This window comes from Polypterus senegalus, chromosome 6 (genome assembly GCF_016835505.1).
Source record: "Polypterus senegalus isolate Bchr_013 chromosome 6, ASM1683550v1, whole genome shotgun sequence".
Lineage (NCBI taxonomy): Eukaryota > Metazoa > Chordata > Cladistia > Polypteriformes > Polypteridae > Polypterus > Polypterus senegalus.
The window spans coordinates 66,801,580-66,819,263 of record NC_053159.1 but is presented as its reverse complement, the minus strand read 5'-3'; the positions used below and the strand labels follow the sequence as shown (position 1 = coordinate 66,819,263).

Below are 17,684 nucleotides of genomic sequence, written 5' to 3'. Positions count from 1 at the left end.
ACAATGCAAAGCCATATTCTACACATTACAAAGGCATGGCTGCAGAAGAACAGGGTTAGGGGTACTGCAATGGCCTGCTTACAGGGCTGACCTCTCCCCAACAGAGAATGTGTGGAGAATTTTGAAATGAAAAATGCGACAACCACCACCCTGTACTGTGGCACACTTTAAGATGTGTTTTCATGAAATAACACCTGAGAGGCTTCATCGCTTGGTATCCTCAGTGCCACAACATCTTTTAAGTATTGTGAGAAGGAATAGTGAGTGACATTACAAAGTGGCAAATGCCATCCCAACTATTTCTGGAATGTGTTGCAGAACTGAAATGCAGGAATGAGTACATATTTAAAAATTAAATGAAGTTAATGAGATCAAACATGAAATATCTTGGGTTCTTATTGTCTACAATGAAATAAAAGTCAAAGTAAAACTTTAAAATTTAAGAATTACTGTGTTTTTATTTGCATTTTCCATATTCTCCCATCCTTTTCCGATTTGGGGCTTTATTAAAAGTAATACATAGGTAGTATTACTGTTGTCACACAAAGTATAACGTGTACATTAAAATGAGTTTCCTTACTTGTATTCAGCTCTTTACATAGTGAAGTACTTGAGACAAATAGACATGATTAAGTATTCTGCATACAACGTTTAAATACACTGTAATTCATCAAAACTCTGTGTGATCCAGTCCTCATTTTCATAAACATTTAAGAATTCTTAAGTATTCCTGTTAAAATAGTTAACTTGGTGGAGAGATTCAATCTTCAGAGTCACAATGTCAAATCTTTGTGATCCTGGTGGTGTCAACTTTGCAAAAATGGCCAGAAGAATTACAAAATGTGACTTCCATAATATTTCTAAGCAAATCTCAGCAGGATACCATGATCAGCTTTTGGCAGCAAGATGAAATATATAACCTGATTAACCTACCATGTAAGTTCACCACCTGTTAATGGAAACTGCCTTTTGACCTGTATAGTAACTGTACTGCTGATAATGGAGGTGAGCTTGGAATTTTTACACCCGAATAGATTAAATCTCACTTTCCTCTACACACTCCTCTCAATCCAGGCTTCTTTTAATCTGGGTTTTCGAATAACAGAGGCCCACAGGATAGTCACCTTGATGAAACTAAACATAAATGGGAAGACTTAAGCTGTTCTTCGAGCTTAACAACACATCTCATGTTTGGCCTTTTAGAGACAGACCCACCCACTCCTTAACTGGATTACAGTACACTTACTCTGTAGAGTTACAAGGAAGAATCTCTGAGACCCAGACACACACATTATACCTCTGGAGATGACTGTAAATGGATTTTGGTCTAAACATGGGTGAAAACAATTCAATAGTTCAAGGAGTGTGACTTTTCCAAATGGGAGTTTAAGTAGGGTTGGTGAATTAAACAGCAAAGAGCAACAGTGATAATTGTCAAAGCTGTCTGACTAACAGCAAACATGTGCCAATGATGATAAACCACCTATGGCAGAAAGTTCTCCAAAAAACATCCCTAATAAAAAATGTAAATGTGGGTTGTCTATGCAAAGAATATATTCTATATGTTAAAAATAAACATAACATTTTGAAGGGGAAAAAATTCTGTCAAGTCTCAGAAAATGACATTCAGGAGCCCTCAAATAAATTTGTGGCATTATACCTTAATGCCTCAAGAAAGGAATTTGGGGCATTATATGGGCAATTCTCATCAAGAGATGGGCAAAAGCTGGTGTACTGTATGATTATACAAGAATGTCAAGTATCAAAGGGGCAAATGTTACAATAATGTTGTGTCGGGTCTGGTTCTTGCCTGTTGATGATGGGTGTACTCCTGTCACTTTGTTCTGAATGGGAAAGTAACAACATATTTTTGGATATTTAGTAGAGTGCTTTAAAATTATTCATATTGTGCTGATCTGCAACAGGTATAATCATTTATTGAACAAGTAGTACAGTAAAGTCCACTATAAAGCTGTCATGTTTAAACTGATTTTTAAACAACAGGTGACTGAATTTAAGAGGCAGCTACATGCCAATGAAAGAAACTCACTGCTATGGTTAAAAAAAGTTCCATAGGGAGGTGGAAAATATTTTCAAGAAACGCCCAAAGCCATGAATAGCACAAGGTTGTCCAGGCTTTTATTAATGCACAGTTTGCTAATAGTGCCAGATCTTGTGGGTGTTCAAATTCTTAAAAGAGAGAACAAGAGTTTGTTACCTTTACCATATCACGCTCCTCTGACTCCCTAAAAATTCTATACTTGGGTACGGGGAATTGTATAGATAATAAGATGAAAATTAAACCTGTATAATCAATTAAATCTACCCTAAATATCCAATAATTAAAAAGACACTTTTTAATAGCCTTTGTTTTTGGGGTGGGGGTGGGGGGAACCCCTTCTGATATTACAATGACAAGTGCAGAAATATGGAATTGACAATATCAATTTGAAAAGCTCAAGGCATGAAATTGCTAGACATTAAGAGTGTTCTCTAACACCTGAAGATGTTACTGTCTTTTAGGAAATGAGCACATTACAATACTATAGACTTGCACAAGTGAACTGCCAATAAAACAGCTGTTCGAGACATGTCAGAAACATCTATTTTAAAGCCTAATACTTATTTTTATCAACAGGGATCAAATCTGCAAGCAACTTGCCTAGTGAAGAAATGCAGGAGGTAAGGGGCACCCAAGCCATATTTCTGACACGTCGAGTGAAATATCAATAGTGGGTCAAACCAGATTGCTTGGAATTAAAAACAAGAGCCAACGTTTTGCTATATTTTACAGATAAACCAAACTCAAGCCACAAAAGATTTTAAAGGCTAGGTAAGGAAAATACACACCTTTTTTTTTTCTCTTTGCAGGCAATCCTGGATAAACTGAACCAACCATCTCAGTTCTTGGGAAGCAGGAAACTTTTCAGAAAGAGAGGAAATCCGTCAGAGTGCTTCTGGAAATACTGTGTTTAAAGGAGTTAATGTAGAAGACAACATGCCAGTTTTGGTGACCCCGTTACCAAAACATATCTTTAATAAAAGCTATTTTCTTTATCTCAAAGTATTAATGCCTATGTGTTCAAAAGATTATTTGCAGTACATTATCCATCAAAGAAAGAGTAAGGCAACAAGCCTCATCAGAGAGATGGCCACATCCTCTGCAGACTGCAGATTAGATTCAGCAGCAGCTGAAACAGAGTTGTACAAAGGGTTATGTGCACAGCATAAGTGAATTTAACAGTCACTAAAATACATTATGATACAACAGTTCCTAATATGTTGTTGTACCTTTTTGAACTCAGATTTTCATACGCTCACGCCGATTACCAATATTAAGCTAAACCAAGGTAAAATTCAATCAACAACAGATTTCAACAGGTTAATTGTTTTCCACAAACCTGAAATAAATGCAAATTTATAAAAACAGTACCATGTTTCAACGAGTGAGACACAGAAGCCTGCAATCCTATGTCTCAACTGCCCTCTTTCGGTTGAATAAAAAGAAATTAAACAAACATAACTGGCATTTTACACTATCAAAATCATGCAGCGCACGGCCTCTGCCAAATTGATTGCCACCTGAAAAAAATGTTACGTGGTGGAGAGAAGAACAATAAACATGTTTAATATTAAAGAAAGTATACAGTTAAAAAGAATCCAAAATGCAAATAATGCATTGTAATCACAGATCTAATTCACAGTCAGCTTAAAATGTCCATAACAGGTGAGCCAACAAGTCATGAAATGTGACCTTAATGTCAACGCAAGCAAAAGACTGACAAAATAATGAGTACACTGATTTTCTCCAATCTCAGTATTCTTGGTAGAGCACAATCTGGTTCTTTGGGTATTGTTTGGCCTAGCTTACTTGACTGCTCAGTAACACTAAACGTATGATGTATACAATGAATACCAAGCATCTTCTATTCAGGCAGCAGGTCTTGACTCATTTCAGGAGATGGCTGTGATTTATTTGAAGCAGACTGTACAATGTTAAGAAGCAGTCAGATTTATCAAGAGCCAAGTGGCCTGCACAATGTTTCCTCTTCGTGTTTTTTTTTTTATTTTTGATTTATATATAGAGCTTCCATTTGCCATTTAAAAGTCACCCAAAGTCAGCAATAGCAACTGAACACCATGACCCCCACAGCTGGGTTTGGGAAGTTCAACAGTCTTTTAGTTATAGTAGGATTGCACGACAGTAATCCTATCTGGAGTTGTTCCCAAAAGACGACTGAAGATGTTCTCTTCTTTTAATTGATTTATTAACTTTCACTTTGCCAGCTCCAAAAACCGTGAACAGGTAATCTGAAGTAACATAGGGATTAATGTCTTTAGTGCCAGCCTGCAACAAAACAAAGGAAAAAGAAAAAACTTGTTTAAGCTTTTAATAAAGATGAAAAGTGGGCAAAGCCACTGTAGGTCTTATTTAAAATCAATTAGCCACTTCCAAGCTGATTCTCCTTGTATAAACTTCTTGTGAAGCCAAAAGCCATGCTAGAAAAAGCTTTAAATTAAAACAGCAAATTAAAGCTTTTTATTTCCTGATAATTACAAGCGGTCTTGGCTATAATTCACCAATAGGTTGCTGGATACAAAAGTAACATTATGAATGGAAGACCATTCTTCTTCATCATAAAGAAATACCTTCCAAGCCCATCAGCAAGCATCTCACCTGGCTTTTGAAAACAGAATGGGGTAGAACCACGCTTCCCACGAGAAGACAATTAACATGCCGCAGTTTGCTTGGTGCCAGAGGGGTCACTATGTAGTACAATCCCTTCTCAACATCCACTCCTCGGAGAATTCCTGAGGACAGAACATTAGAGATGACATCAGGCAAAGATAGAAAAACAATAAAAATCCTACTGGGAAGGTGAAGAACTCACCAAAGCCCAGACAGTCGCAGACTGGTGTGTGAGAGAGCAGCACTGGACTTCGTACTTTTCCTGAGGAGCTCACACCTTCTGCTACACTACAAAGTCCAACAAAACTGGCATTGGCCGTATACATTATGTGATTGGGGGCAACATGACAGTGCAACACTCGGAGGGCTACAGAGGCCATGGGTACCTGCAGACAAAAAGCAGACAGTTTACCATTGGCTTTTAAAGCAAAAGGTTACAAAAAACAGAATAACTGGTTTACCTGGTATGGTGTAAAGCAATGTAGTGGTATCACAGGGCAAGGATCCACAGACTGCAACTGACTGAAGTACCCCAACAGTGCCAGATCCCGTAGGACATTACTGGCATATCTCCTAATTATGAGCATGAAGAAGAACATTAACCAAGTATAAAACTGCTTCGTATTTTAAAAAAGCTGCTGTGCTTCAGACTTAAGTTATCTAACAAAGAAAATACTTCATCAGAAAAAGCACTGACTCATTTGCTAAAACATCAACTATCACCTAACTATAAACCAAAGGCTCCAAGTCATTTCACAACATATTCTATCATTTTTGATATGACAAAATGTGACACTCACGTAATAATTGCAGAGAACTGTGACTGCACACACAATAGTTTATGACCTCTTGGTACATTAGCATCTTCAAGTATCTCTAGATTAGCTAGATCTGTGGCTCGATGAACATGCCCCTTTGTATGCCAGCCTGGAGCAGTACCGATGTAAGCAGCTGTTAGGTTGGGCATTTGCTGTACATCTCCATTACTCAGCTGGACCACATGAGTAACAGACAGAAGGCGGATCAGGTCTATAAGTAACATCAGGCCAAACTCTAATGGACAGAAAAAAAACATAAAATAGATATACAGTAAACCCTTGTTTATCGCAGTTAATCTGTTCCACACTCTACCGCGATAAATGAATTTCCATGAAGTAGGATTCTTTATTTATAAATCGAATATTTTCGCAGTTAGAGCATAGAAAACCTGCTTACGGCCTTCTAAATATTTTTTTTATATTATTAGAGCCCTCTAGACATGAAATAACACCCTTTAGTCAAAAGTTTAAACTGTGCTCCATGACAAGACAGAGATGACAGTTCCATCTCACAATTAAAAGAATGAAAACATATCTTTCTCTTCAAAGGAGTGCGCGTCAGGAGCAGAGGGTAGGAGGGATCACTGTAATAGAAACTAAAGGCTAAATAGTAGCATACGACTGACTTTGAAAATATGTCACTGACCTTTAACCCAACCCATTGTGTTAACGATTAAAGGGGTCTCTCTCTTGTAGAAGCTCAACAAGTATTTTACAGATTCTAGGTAGCGATCCAGGTCTTTCTCACAAGATGCTTCTCCAAAATAAACCATCTGCTGTGGGGAATGCTGATGCGTGAATGGTGGCCCTGAGAGAAAATTAATGAGATAAAACTGATTAGTGAGAGAAAGAAATACATGTTGATACCACTCTCACACTACAGTGTAAGCACTCTCTACTAATAGAGAAACTAGTCAACATCCACAAATGAACTGGACATCTATGACATCACAGCTAAAAATCTATTCCTAATGCTTTCTCCATTAAACAGCTTCAAAGGTAGTCGTATTCTCGGAGTAAAGTTTACAGTTGTTGTACAACATCCTGCATATAATTGTGTTAATTTATTTCCCAAGCTATAGAACTATTGTCCCCAGAGAGAAATTTGACTTTTTACAGAAACTCATAGATAGGATAGGATAGATAGACGCACACACTTTAGTCTGAACACATACCAGAATGACTATAAATCAAGAAATTTAAAAAGAAATGTTGGTAACGAATGTTCGTAAAGACATACAAAGCCATTTATAAAAATGCATAAGCACAACATAAACCTGCTAGTGCTATAGGAACATGCCACTAGTAACCTGTATTTTTACATTTTGAATGTATATCATTATTCCATTCATCAATGGATTAATGCTGCAAGATATTCTCGTGAATACTGAAAGTGGCCAGGAGATTCTCAAGTCATCATCAAAGGGAAATAACATTTTGAATATGTACACAATATGAGAAAGTTCACACAAAAAACACACAATTTCGAATTTTTGGTAGCTGTAAGCAATGACCTCTTAGAAATTACCACCTTATTGTGGTGGAGAGGTCTGTGTGCCCCAGGAGCTGTGCTGTCCGGAGCAGAAGCTTTTGGTAGAGACTCCAAAGGCAAATTGGTGCCAAATAAGGGGGTCAGACAAAAAGCAATTCAAATGCACCTAATGATGGAGAACCACACATTTAAAAAAGAATATCCTGCCTGGTATGGGGCTATCACAGACTCCTCTTGGAGTCAAATAGATATATTTTGGAGTTTGTCCCAGAGAACAAGAGGGCCGTCTTTGTGCAGCTGTAGGTCACGAAGGGGAGGACTCTGGCTGCCATACATGCTAATGCACTGAATGGTAGTTCAGATCACCAGGCCTTCTATGAGTATCTGGAGGGCTCCTTAAAATTGTCCTAGCTGGGAACTCCACAGTTCTGCTATACAACTTCAACGCCCTTGTTGACAACAATGGAGACACCCGGAGAGGTGTGACTCAGAGGAACAGTTGCCATGATCTAAACCCGAGCTGTGTTTTATTATTGGACTTCTGTGCTAGGTATGGTTTGTCCATAACAAACACCACGTTTGAAAATAAGGTAGCCCACTAATGTACTTGGTACCACAGCACCTTACTCCAAAGATCTATGATTGATGTTAAAATCATATAATCAGATTTGCAGTTGAAATGTTTTGGACACTCTGGTAAAAAGAAGGGCAGAGGTGTCAACTGATCAGCACCTGGTAGTGAGTTGGGTCAGATGATGGGGGAGGCACCAGTAAAACACCAATGAGTCGTGAGGTGGATTGGTTATGTCTGGAAGAGGCCCTTTCCAGAGGGCTTTCATCTCCAACCTCCAAAAGAGCTTTTCCCACATCCTGGGGAAGGCTAGGGGCATAGAGTCCAAATGTGCCTTGTTGGAAGAGGCTGCAACTTGAAGGCGATAGGTGCCTATCAAGTTAGCAATTTAAGGACCCAATAGTGGACACTGGAGGTGAGGATGCTATCAGGCTGAAGAAGGTCTTCCACATATGGTTAGCACAGGAGTCTCCCAAAGCAGCAGAGAGGTGCTGACATGCAAAAGGGCTGCAACCCTGGCAGTCTGGGGAAAGAAAACCTGGGTGTGGGAAGAGTTAGAAGAGATCACAGAAAGAGACAAATTGATGGGATCAAAGACGTTCTGGCAAACCATCAGGCAACTCAGAAAGGGAAGACAAGGCTCACTCAGGCTGTTCTCAGCAAGGGCCATGTGAACAGTGGACCAGCTCTTCACTCTAATGAGGATCTTGTGTCAGCGGATTCCGTGGAGGGTGCTGGGAAAGTACGAGGTTCTGGGGCCCCAAATAAAGGCTATTCGGTCCTTGTATATTAGTAGTAAAGAGCTGTGTCCACATATTTGGAAAAACATCAATGCTGCTCCTAGTGGATGTGGGACTCCACCAAGGCTGTGCTTAGCCTCCTATCCTGTTTGCGATTTTCATGAACAGGATATCAAGGTGTAGTTAGGTGGGGTCCTGTTTGGTGCTCAAAACAGCATCTCTGATTTTTACAGATGATGTGGTCCTGTTGGCTTCATCGGGCTGTGAAACTCCAACACGCACTGGGAAACTGCGACCGAGTGTGAAGCAGCAGGGATGAGGACCATGTACTCCTCAGTAGGAGAAAGGTGGACTGTCCTCTCTGAGTGGGAGGTGAGTTAATTTCACAAGTGGAGGAATTAAAGTATCTTGGGGTCTAGATTATGAGCGAGGGTAAAAGTGGATGGTGAGGTTGTCAGACAGAGGGGCAGCAAACAAAGTTATGTAGCCGCTATACCGATCCGCAGTAGTGGAGGAAGAACTGAGCCAGAAGGCAAAACTCTCAATTTACCAGTTGATCTACATCTCTCCCCCCCCACATATAGTTGTGAGCTTTCGGTAATGACTGAAAGAATGAGACCTGTGAAAGAGTCCCAGCTGAATTTTATCTTTCTCACCCACTCCACCCACACAAACAGCCTGTTCAGCATGTCCTTCTCAAGTATATTCTCTAATGTTTCCACATTTTAAGTTTTGGAAATTATTGTTTGTGTACCATCATTTTTAGAACAGTTTTAGAATCTGGCAGACTAAGGCAGAATAATTTACAGTGAAGAACAAAGACAAATTTTTAAAATTCTTAATAATGAAAATGCATGAATCTAACATTGCATTTTATTGTTATTACTATTAATCAACTGTGGAAAGCTTTTGTTTCAGATGGAGGTGCCAGTGTTTGGTAACCTCCATCCTTCCTTTAAAAATAAATGCAGAAATAGGCTGAAATTTAAAATAGAACTGTGCTTTAAAAGAGAAGTTGGTATTTTTCAAGTCAAAGTTATTATTTCACAAACATGGTATATATGCATTTGCAATGCAAAATTGCAATCCGAATTCTAGCATTTACAAGATTTTAAGAAATGGAAAAAAAGGGGATCCTTCAAAATATTTCAATCCCTGCAGGTGATATACCAAGAAAAAAAAAAAAAAAAGGGTGGAAACATCTGACCTAAAGATAGTGTCAGTTAATTATATAATGTAATAGTCTGCGATAGTTATGCATTCGTTTTGAATGATAGGTCTACTATTATACAAAATCATGCAGTGTGACTACTATTAATGTTTAACAAGGTCCAAGATCAGCTCCGTTTCATTGCATTTAGCTTATATTAGTGGAGGCTCAGACCAGAAGGTACAACATTTTGGGGGGGGTCTTACCTTACAATTTGGAAACCTCTGATCTAAACTATTTTATTAACAATGACTGAGAAAGGTGAAATTTATGATGGCTACATTTGATTTAAAACTCTCCTAGCCGGGTTAAAGGACAAATTCTGTTGGCACATCAACATAGTGCGGCCAAGTTTACATATTAAAGAAACACAACAGTCTTGGCTTTTACTTACAGAACAAAACATGCATGATGCTACTGTTAAAAATGTATGTTAAGCAGCTAAATCTATGGCAGACTACAATCCATGAACGTACAACTCACCATACATCCATGGATGAAACAGATTCTACACCATTAACTACTGCTGTTTATTGTAAAATGGATCTCAATAATGCTGACCTCTGAAATCAACTGAAGATACAAAGCTAAGAGACATAACTCGTTAAGGTCTGACAATTCTTTTACACATTACCTTCACATGGGGCAATCGTATCACTTATCAAAGATTTATATGAAGGGCACAAGTTTTTGTAGTTTGAGCACCTAATAAGTTGTACAGTAGTCATATTAAAAGGAACTTACTGGACATTGATAAACTACCTTTGTTAAACATGGTTAACCAAGTTTAATTGAGTGACATTTTGCAATTAACCATGATTAAAAAATTGAATAACCCCAACAGTCATATATTATAGATATACTTGGATCATAAGACCACGCAGGTGGCGCAGTGGTAGTGCTGCTGTTTTGCAGTAAGGAGATTGTGTGTTCGCTTCCTGGGTCCTCCCTGTGTGGAGAGCATTTTTAGTAGTGAGAAAAGCGCTATATAAATGTAAAAAATTATTATTATTAAAGAATTATTATAAAAACATTATAAATTAAGCTGTTCATTTTCTAACACATTTTTTATTTACACTTTTCTAATCTGTCTATATTTCTAAAACTCCAACTGAACTACATAACTTCCAATACAAGCACTTTCAGGTTGCTGAATCAATTTTCTCTATTACTTTCACCACTGAATATAGCTGCAAACACAAGCCAGACTTTTATGGTCTTCCACCTCTGACAGCAGGGCTAACAAGAGGCTGTTCTTCACCTACCTAAACTTAAAATGCTTCTTTCTACTATGGTGTCATGGCCCTCTTCCTTTGTGTGTAAATACTAAAAGCTAGTACAAGGTGACATTCCTATATTTAGCTATTGTACACAAAAACAGATTTGCATTATGGCACATAAAGATGCTTGCATTGCTATTTTTCTCCATACTGTGATAGATCATTGGTATTAGAAACAGAGGTTTCCTTCCACATGATGCATTTTTGCCGCATTTGATCATGCATTGCCATTATGTCACATTAAAAATGTAGTTCAGAAGCTACAGCTTTTTCATCAGTGTTAACTTAAGGAATTGCAGGTGGAACTGGTACTAGTTCCCTACTTCAATGCTAGAACGTTTCTTGTTGGAAAATACATTTTTCATCTTCAAGTTATACTGTGGCAATAAAAGTTACAAGCAATTAAGCAACAAGAAGATGATGCAGATTTAGATATGTTGTTGATGCAATTAATTTTTTTCCTTCTTTTTACTACTGCTTGTCACACCATTTTTAACTGATTCATTTCAACAATCAAATCAAGCATTAATTGAAGCAGCTTTCTACTTCCACACCTTCAAGATCACTTGCTAGCTTCAACTCTTATCCGTTTTCTCTTCTATATCTGCTTCTATAACGGCAGATCATTTTAACAGTTAATATCTGTACTACAATTCTGACTAAGAATTAGGATTTTGCACATCAAAAATACATGGTTGAGAGGTAAAATATGACAATTACTAATGTGTTCAATTCAATATTGAAGTTGGCTGAAAGCGAATTATAAATATCAGTAATGAACTTCCTGACATGTGCTTGTTTGTGTAGATTTTATTTTGAAATAGTAGTTATACTTTCAAAATTCATATAAAAGATATGACATTTGTCTAAAATACCATATAATAAAACTGTAAGGTGTGTGCTTATGTGCATGCACACGTGCCCAGTCCCTCAAAGGAATCCGAGTGGTCAGTTTGCCTTTGGTGATACAATCGAAAGAGGAAGTGCAAGTCTTAAGAGACACATAAGGAGGAGTAAAGGCATAGGAGCCACACTGACAGTCCCCTTTAAAGACCAGAAGTATTCAGTCCTCAACTTTTGTGTGGGTAACATTCCTAGGAAACATGAAAGTCAAAAATTCAAATGCAAATGTTAATCCTTAAAATTACACATTTCAGTACAGAATTCTTTATAACTAAATACTTTTCAGTAATTTGCTCTTTTTACACATTTACAATGAATTAACCCATAAAATGCAGTATACAAAATACAACAGGTAACAAAAACATTTTTTTCTCGCTAGTGACTCTTTGGAATTCTGTGACTTTAGTCATTGCTGTTGAAAGATGTCGAGACTGGCCTGCGCCACCACCACCTAATCAAAGCACCATGATGTTCCTACATTGATGGATTAAAGGCCAGAAGTCCACATGACCATCATCATCAAGTCCTTCCATGAGAACCCTAAATACAATGAAGACTAATTATTTATGTTAGGTAGAATGCCCAGAGGGGGCTGGGCGGTCTCATGGTCTGGAACCCCTGCAGATTTTATTTTTTCTCCAGCCTTTTTTTTGTTTTGTTTTTTTCTGTCCTCCCTGGCCATCAGACCTTACTTTTATTCTATGTTAATGAGTTTCGTTTATTTTTCTTATTCATTTATTTTGTCTTTTTTCTCTTTCTTCATCATGTAAAGCACTTTGAGCTACATTATTTGTTTGAAAATGTGCTACATAAATAAATATTGTTGTTGTTCTGCTACCAGATTGTATGCAACAAATTTTTGTTGGCTGCCTAATTGAGTCCTGCAAAAGATCTCATATTTGTGCTGCTTGCCTTACATTATTTTTACTCCAGTAAAGTAAGTATTGCAATAGGTTACCCATTACTTTAAGAAGAAATCGGACTTCATAACGCACATTACTTTTCCTATGTTACCCTACTGCTCTCATATTTGTGTTGCTGAGTTTAACACTGTATGTTCAGTTCATCAACACAAATGTAATGATTTCTGAACTACTGAGAAAGATTATTTTAGTCAGGAGAAGGAATAATGCAATCAGTAGACCATTTGCTGCTGGAAATATATTTTGTGGCCACTTATATCCATGACTGTTGAAAGCATGTGTGAAGCAAACACATGTGCAGCCTGACAGAGTGCAATGGACGTGCAGAGACGGAAAAATCTGTAACAATAACCCAGTTATGGGTTATTATGGGTTTACATGGCCACATAATTATGTTATCTATGGAAAAATCTATCTTAATAGGGTTTCTTAGAGGCCAAAAACCTGATTTCATTAATTGGAATAAGGGCTTGCATGGCATTTTAGAAATCTAGTTTCTGTGAATAATTGGGTTAAAGCATGGTAACTGACTTTGCATTCTCGGGTCTAGAGCTCATTGGACTTGCACTATGCCTTGGGGCCAAACTTGCAACACAAAAATTGTTTTTTAACAAAACAATGAAAATATGCAATGAATGCTTGGGAAGATCTGTATTTACAACAGAAAAGTTAACAAAACCATGTGAAACGTCCAGTAGGACACTGACTGCTCCCCAAACCTGCACACATTGCACCTCTCATTTTTTTCTCTACTGTGCATAGCCGCTATGCCTGTAAATGTACAAGGCTGCCAACATGAAAGACAAATAAAGTTACAAATAAAATTGCACAACTGCTTTAAATCACAAAAGTTAAAAACGCAAATGTGGAGGACTAACTATATAAAAGCAGACAGGAGACGAACAAAGAGACTCAAAATGACAGAGTGTGAGAAGCAGGCTTTAAGGTAGTGCACTCAACAAAGGAAGCAATGGTCAAGAGAGGTTCACACACAACAGGATACAGAGGTAAGTAGAGGAAGATACATGCAGAAAAAGAAATTTACGTTAATAGGATTCCTCAGAGGCCAACAACCTGATTTCTCTAATTGGTATAAGGGCTTACATGGCATTTTAGAAATATAGTTTCTATGAATAAATGGGTTAAAACACTGTAACTGACTTTGCATTCTCAGGTCTAGAGCTAACAGGAATTATGCAATTCTGTACATAGGCTAGATGCTGGATGTTAAGCAAGGGAAAAAGAAGAAAGGGAGTTAAAAGATTGAGATCTACACATATGATTTGAAAGAAGTTACTGTGGTGTTAATCATTCCTTTCTTGCTTTTATATAGTAGTTTGATTTTTCCCCTCTACACTGTCATACTGTACCAAACACCAATTTCTCCAAACTTTCAGAAAAATAAAACCTACAATATCAGAAAAGAATGAAGAGGCAGGATGACAGTGCTAATGAGGCACAGAATTAAATAACTACTTTTATTAACAGTAGGGACTGGCCTGTGATACAGAGAAAGGCTGAAGCAAAAACCTGCAACCACTATGAGTGTTGGGGACAAAGACTGGAAAGGTTTTATATCAATAAAAGGTGAAATTTCAGAAAGGGTGTGTAGACTTTATGTCTACTGAAATATGATTTAGCACAGTTTTCAATTTGCTATTGTTTACAGATCCCCACTTTTGTTTCCAGTCTTTCATAATAATGGAATTTTCTGGATTCTCTGAATTACATTTGTACTTTTTTTGATTAGTATCTTGTTTGAAATAATTGCTAGATAACTTTGTAATTGTATGTTTTCACAATCTGTACTGCTTTGATCTTTTTCATTGTATACATTTGTTTCTGATACATCTAAATATCTTCTATATTACAGCTTTTCTAGTGTTATTGTGTATCTGGTTGGTGGTCTTTTTTGATATTTTAAGTAATTTCATGCATTATCTTTTTCTAGTAATGACATAAATATTAATTTTTTACATAAATGTTGATGCGCCTAAGTTTGTAGTCAGGTTCTCTTATGGGATCTGCAAACTATTCAGTTTTTAACCTGAAAGTTTTAATTGAACTCTCAAACTTGTTTGCTTTGTGCTATTTGCGTTATAACATTTACATTTTAATCAATAATTTACTTGATATCAATTTTAATGTTAAATATTTCTCTTACTGTATACTGCCACATAAGAAGTGAGTTTGACTGGCTACAACAAAGAATATATTGTTACTATACATATGTTTATACAAATTATATTTCAGGAAAAAAACTAAAATCTATCAAATTTTTCAGAAATATAGACATTTAAGTTTAAATTAATTGTGAAGTAGGAAGTAAAGACAGTTATGTCAATTGGATAGTTACACTAACAAAAGTAGCTCTCAAAAAAGTCACATCTACAATATTCCTTTATAAAATATATTTTGGGTCTCTGAAGCTTGTCCTAATCATATTCTTTCATAAAGCAGATGTTGAGCCTTGAGTGGCTCATTTACAAACTATCAGTTAGCATCAGTTGTGTATTTCAGTGTAAAGACAGCGTAAGACTAAGGATAACTTTTTTCTCCCTCATGGCAGCTACCTAAAAACACAAGTCACAAATGCTAAGCCTAGCATACTATGCCTCAACAAAGCTGTAAACTACACATTACTACATTCTTTATTAATGTTACATATTGTAGCGATAGGATGGTTACTGGTTTTCACAATATGCCACAGTGAAATCCCTGACAGTCATTTTAATTATTACTACAATTATTGTTAATTGCTGTGGTTTTAAAAATACAGTTAGCAAAAAATTGATGTGTTCATTAGAAAGTATATAATCATACATCCATGGCATGCACACTAGCCATTTAGCAATTTAATATAACTATGGAGGAAGGCATTGACAGTGATACAGAGCCTTTCCACTTATTGAAGAAAGCTTAGTCTGAAATATGATCCTATTTTTTTTTTATTTATTTTTTTTTAAAGTGTTAAAGGGAAATTATTTGAAGATAACTACCCAATCGGCAGAACATACAGTAAGAAAGTTACAGGGAAAAGTGGAAATACAACAAATGCATTATATTCAAAACAATCACTTACTGCTATACAGCAAAATCAAAGTAAGGTAATCTGCTTAATTTGCTAACTGCTTATCTGTGAAGTTTTAGTGTTCTGTGGTTTAAGAAGTAATTTATCACACACATATTGTTATGATGTATGCATTACCCGTTTATCTGCACTGCTTATTGCATGGTGTGATCCATCCAGTAAGTTTCACTCATTTGAACTACTAGTATAAGTCTTACAAAGGTTTACGTTTACATCTAGTCTAATGAATCGACCCAGAGTTACACTTTGATTAAAAAAAAATAGAGTGATCCAATTGAGCAAGGTGGTATAAATTTTAACCTACAATCATGGCCGAAATTATCGGCACCCCTGGAATTTTTCTAGAAAATGCACCATTTCTCCCAGAAAATTTTTGCAATTACAAATGTTTTGGTATACACATTTATTTCCTTTATGTGCATTGGAACACCACAAAAAAAACCGAGGAAAAAAGCCAAATCTGACATAATGTCACACAGAACTCCAAAAATGGGCCGGACAAAATTATTGGCACCCTTTTCAAAATTGTGGGTAAATCGTTTAATTTCACACATATGATGCTCATTTGAACTCACCTGTGGCAAGAAACAGGTGCTGGCAATATAGCAATCACACCTGAAGCCAGTTAAAATGGAGAAAAGTTGACTCAACCTTTCTGTTGTGTGTCTGAGTGTGCCACACTAATCATGGAGAACAGAAAGAAGAGCAGAGAATTGTCTGAGGACTTGAGGACAAAAAATGTGGAAAAATATCAACAATCTCAAGGCTACAAGTCCATCTCCAGAGATCTTCATGTTACTTTGTCCACTGTTCGCAACATAATGAAAAAGTTCACAACACATGGCACTGTAGCTAATCTCCGTGGATGTGGACAGAAGAGAAAAACTGATAAAGGACTGCAACGAAGGATAGTTTGAATGGTGGATAAACAGCCCCAATCAACTTCAAAACATATTCAAGCTGTTCTGCAGACTCAAGGTGCAACAGTGTCAGCTCAAACTATCTGTCGACATCTGAATGAAATGAAATGAAACGCTAGGAGAGCCAGGAGGAACCCACTGCTGACACAGAAACATAAAAATGCCAGACTGGAGTTTGCCAAAATGTACTTGAGGAAGCCAAAATCCTTCTGGGCAAACATCTTGTGGACAGATGAGACAAAGGTAGAGCTTTTTGGTAAAGCTCATCATTCTACTGTTTACAGAAAACGGAATGAGGCCTATGAAGAAAAGAACACAGTACCTACAGTCAAACATGGTGGAGGTTCTTAAATGTTTTGGGGATGTTTTCCTGCCTCTGGCACTGGATGCCTTGACTGTATGCAAGGAATCATGAAATCTGAAGACTACCAAAAGATATTGGGGCGCAATGTAGGGCCCAGTGTCAGAGAGCTGGTTCTGCATCAGAGGTCATGGTGTTCCAGCAGGGCAATGACCCCAAACATACCTCTAAAAGCACCCAGAAATGGTTGAAGACAAAGAGCTGGAGAGTTCTGAAGTGGCCAGAATGAGTCCGGATCTAAATACGATCTCAAAATTGCTGTTGGGAGAAGGCACACTTCAAATCTGAGAGACCTTGAGCAGTTTGCAAAAGAAGAGTGCTCGGAAATTCCAGCTGAAAGGTGTCACAAGCTTGTTGATGGTTATAGGAAGCGCTTGATTTGTTATTTTTTCCAAAGGGCGTGCAACCACATATTAAGTTGAGGGTGCCAATAATTTTGTCCAGCCTGGTTTTTGAGTTTTGTGTGAAATGATGTCAGATTTGGCTTTTTTCCTCTGTTTTTTTGTGTTATTCCAATGCACATAAAGGAAATAAACATGTGCACACCAAAACATTTGTAATTGCAACAATTTTCTGGGAGAAATGGTGCATTTTCTGGGAAAATTCCAGGGGTGCTGATAATTTCGGCCATAACTTTACATAAGGGATTGAAATTCAGCACAGGACTGGAGGCATTCCACACAAA

General features: G+C 37.2%; 1 protein-coding gene across 3 annotated transcripts in view; it reads right to left on the bottom strand.

Annotated features, from left to right (window-relative positions):
• Positions 1 to 3,602: 3,602 nt before the first annotated feature.
• Positions 3,603 to 17,684, bottom strand: part of nol9 (nucleolar protein 9) — a 48,669-nt gene continuing 34,587 nt past the window's right edge. For all 3 annotated transcript variants that reach the window (XM_039756246.1, XM_039756245.1, XM_039756247.1), the window contains 6 exons: positions 6,155 to 6,316; positions 5,491 to 5,743; positions 5,152 to 5,263; positions 4,893 to 5,076; positions 4,679 to 4,812; positions 3,603 to 4,348 (listed from right to left, as the gene is read on the bottom strand). In XM_039756246.1, coding sequence (XP_039612180.1) covers positions 4,211 to 4,348; positions 4,679 to 4,812; positions 4,893 to 5,076; positions 5,152 to 5,263; positions 5,491 to 5,743; positions 6,155 to 6,316 — 983 coding nt within the window. In that variant the 3' untranslated portion in view covers positions 3,603 to 4,210. The remainder of the gene's footprint in view (positions 4,349 to 4,678; positions 4,813 to 4,892; positions 5,077 to 5,151; positions 5,264 to 5,490; positions 5,744 to 6,154; positions 6,317 to 17,684) is intronic.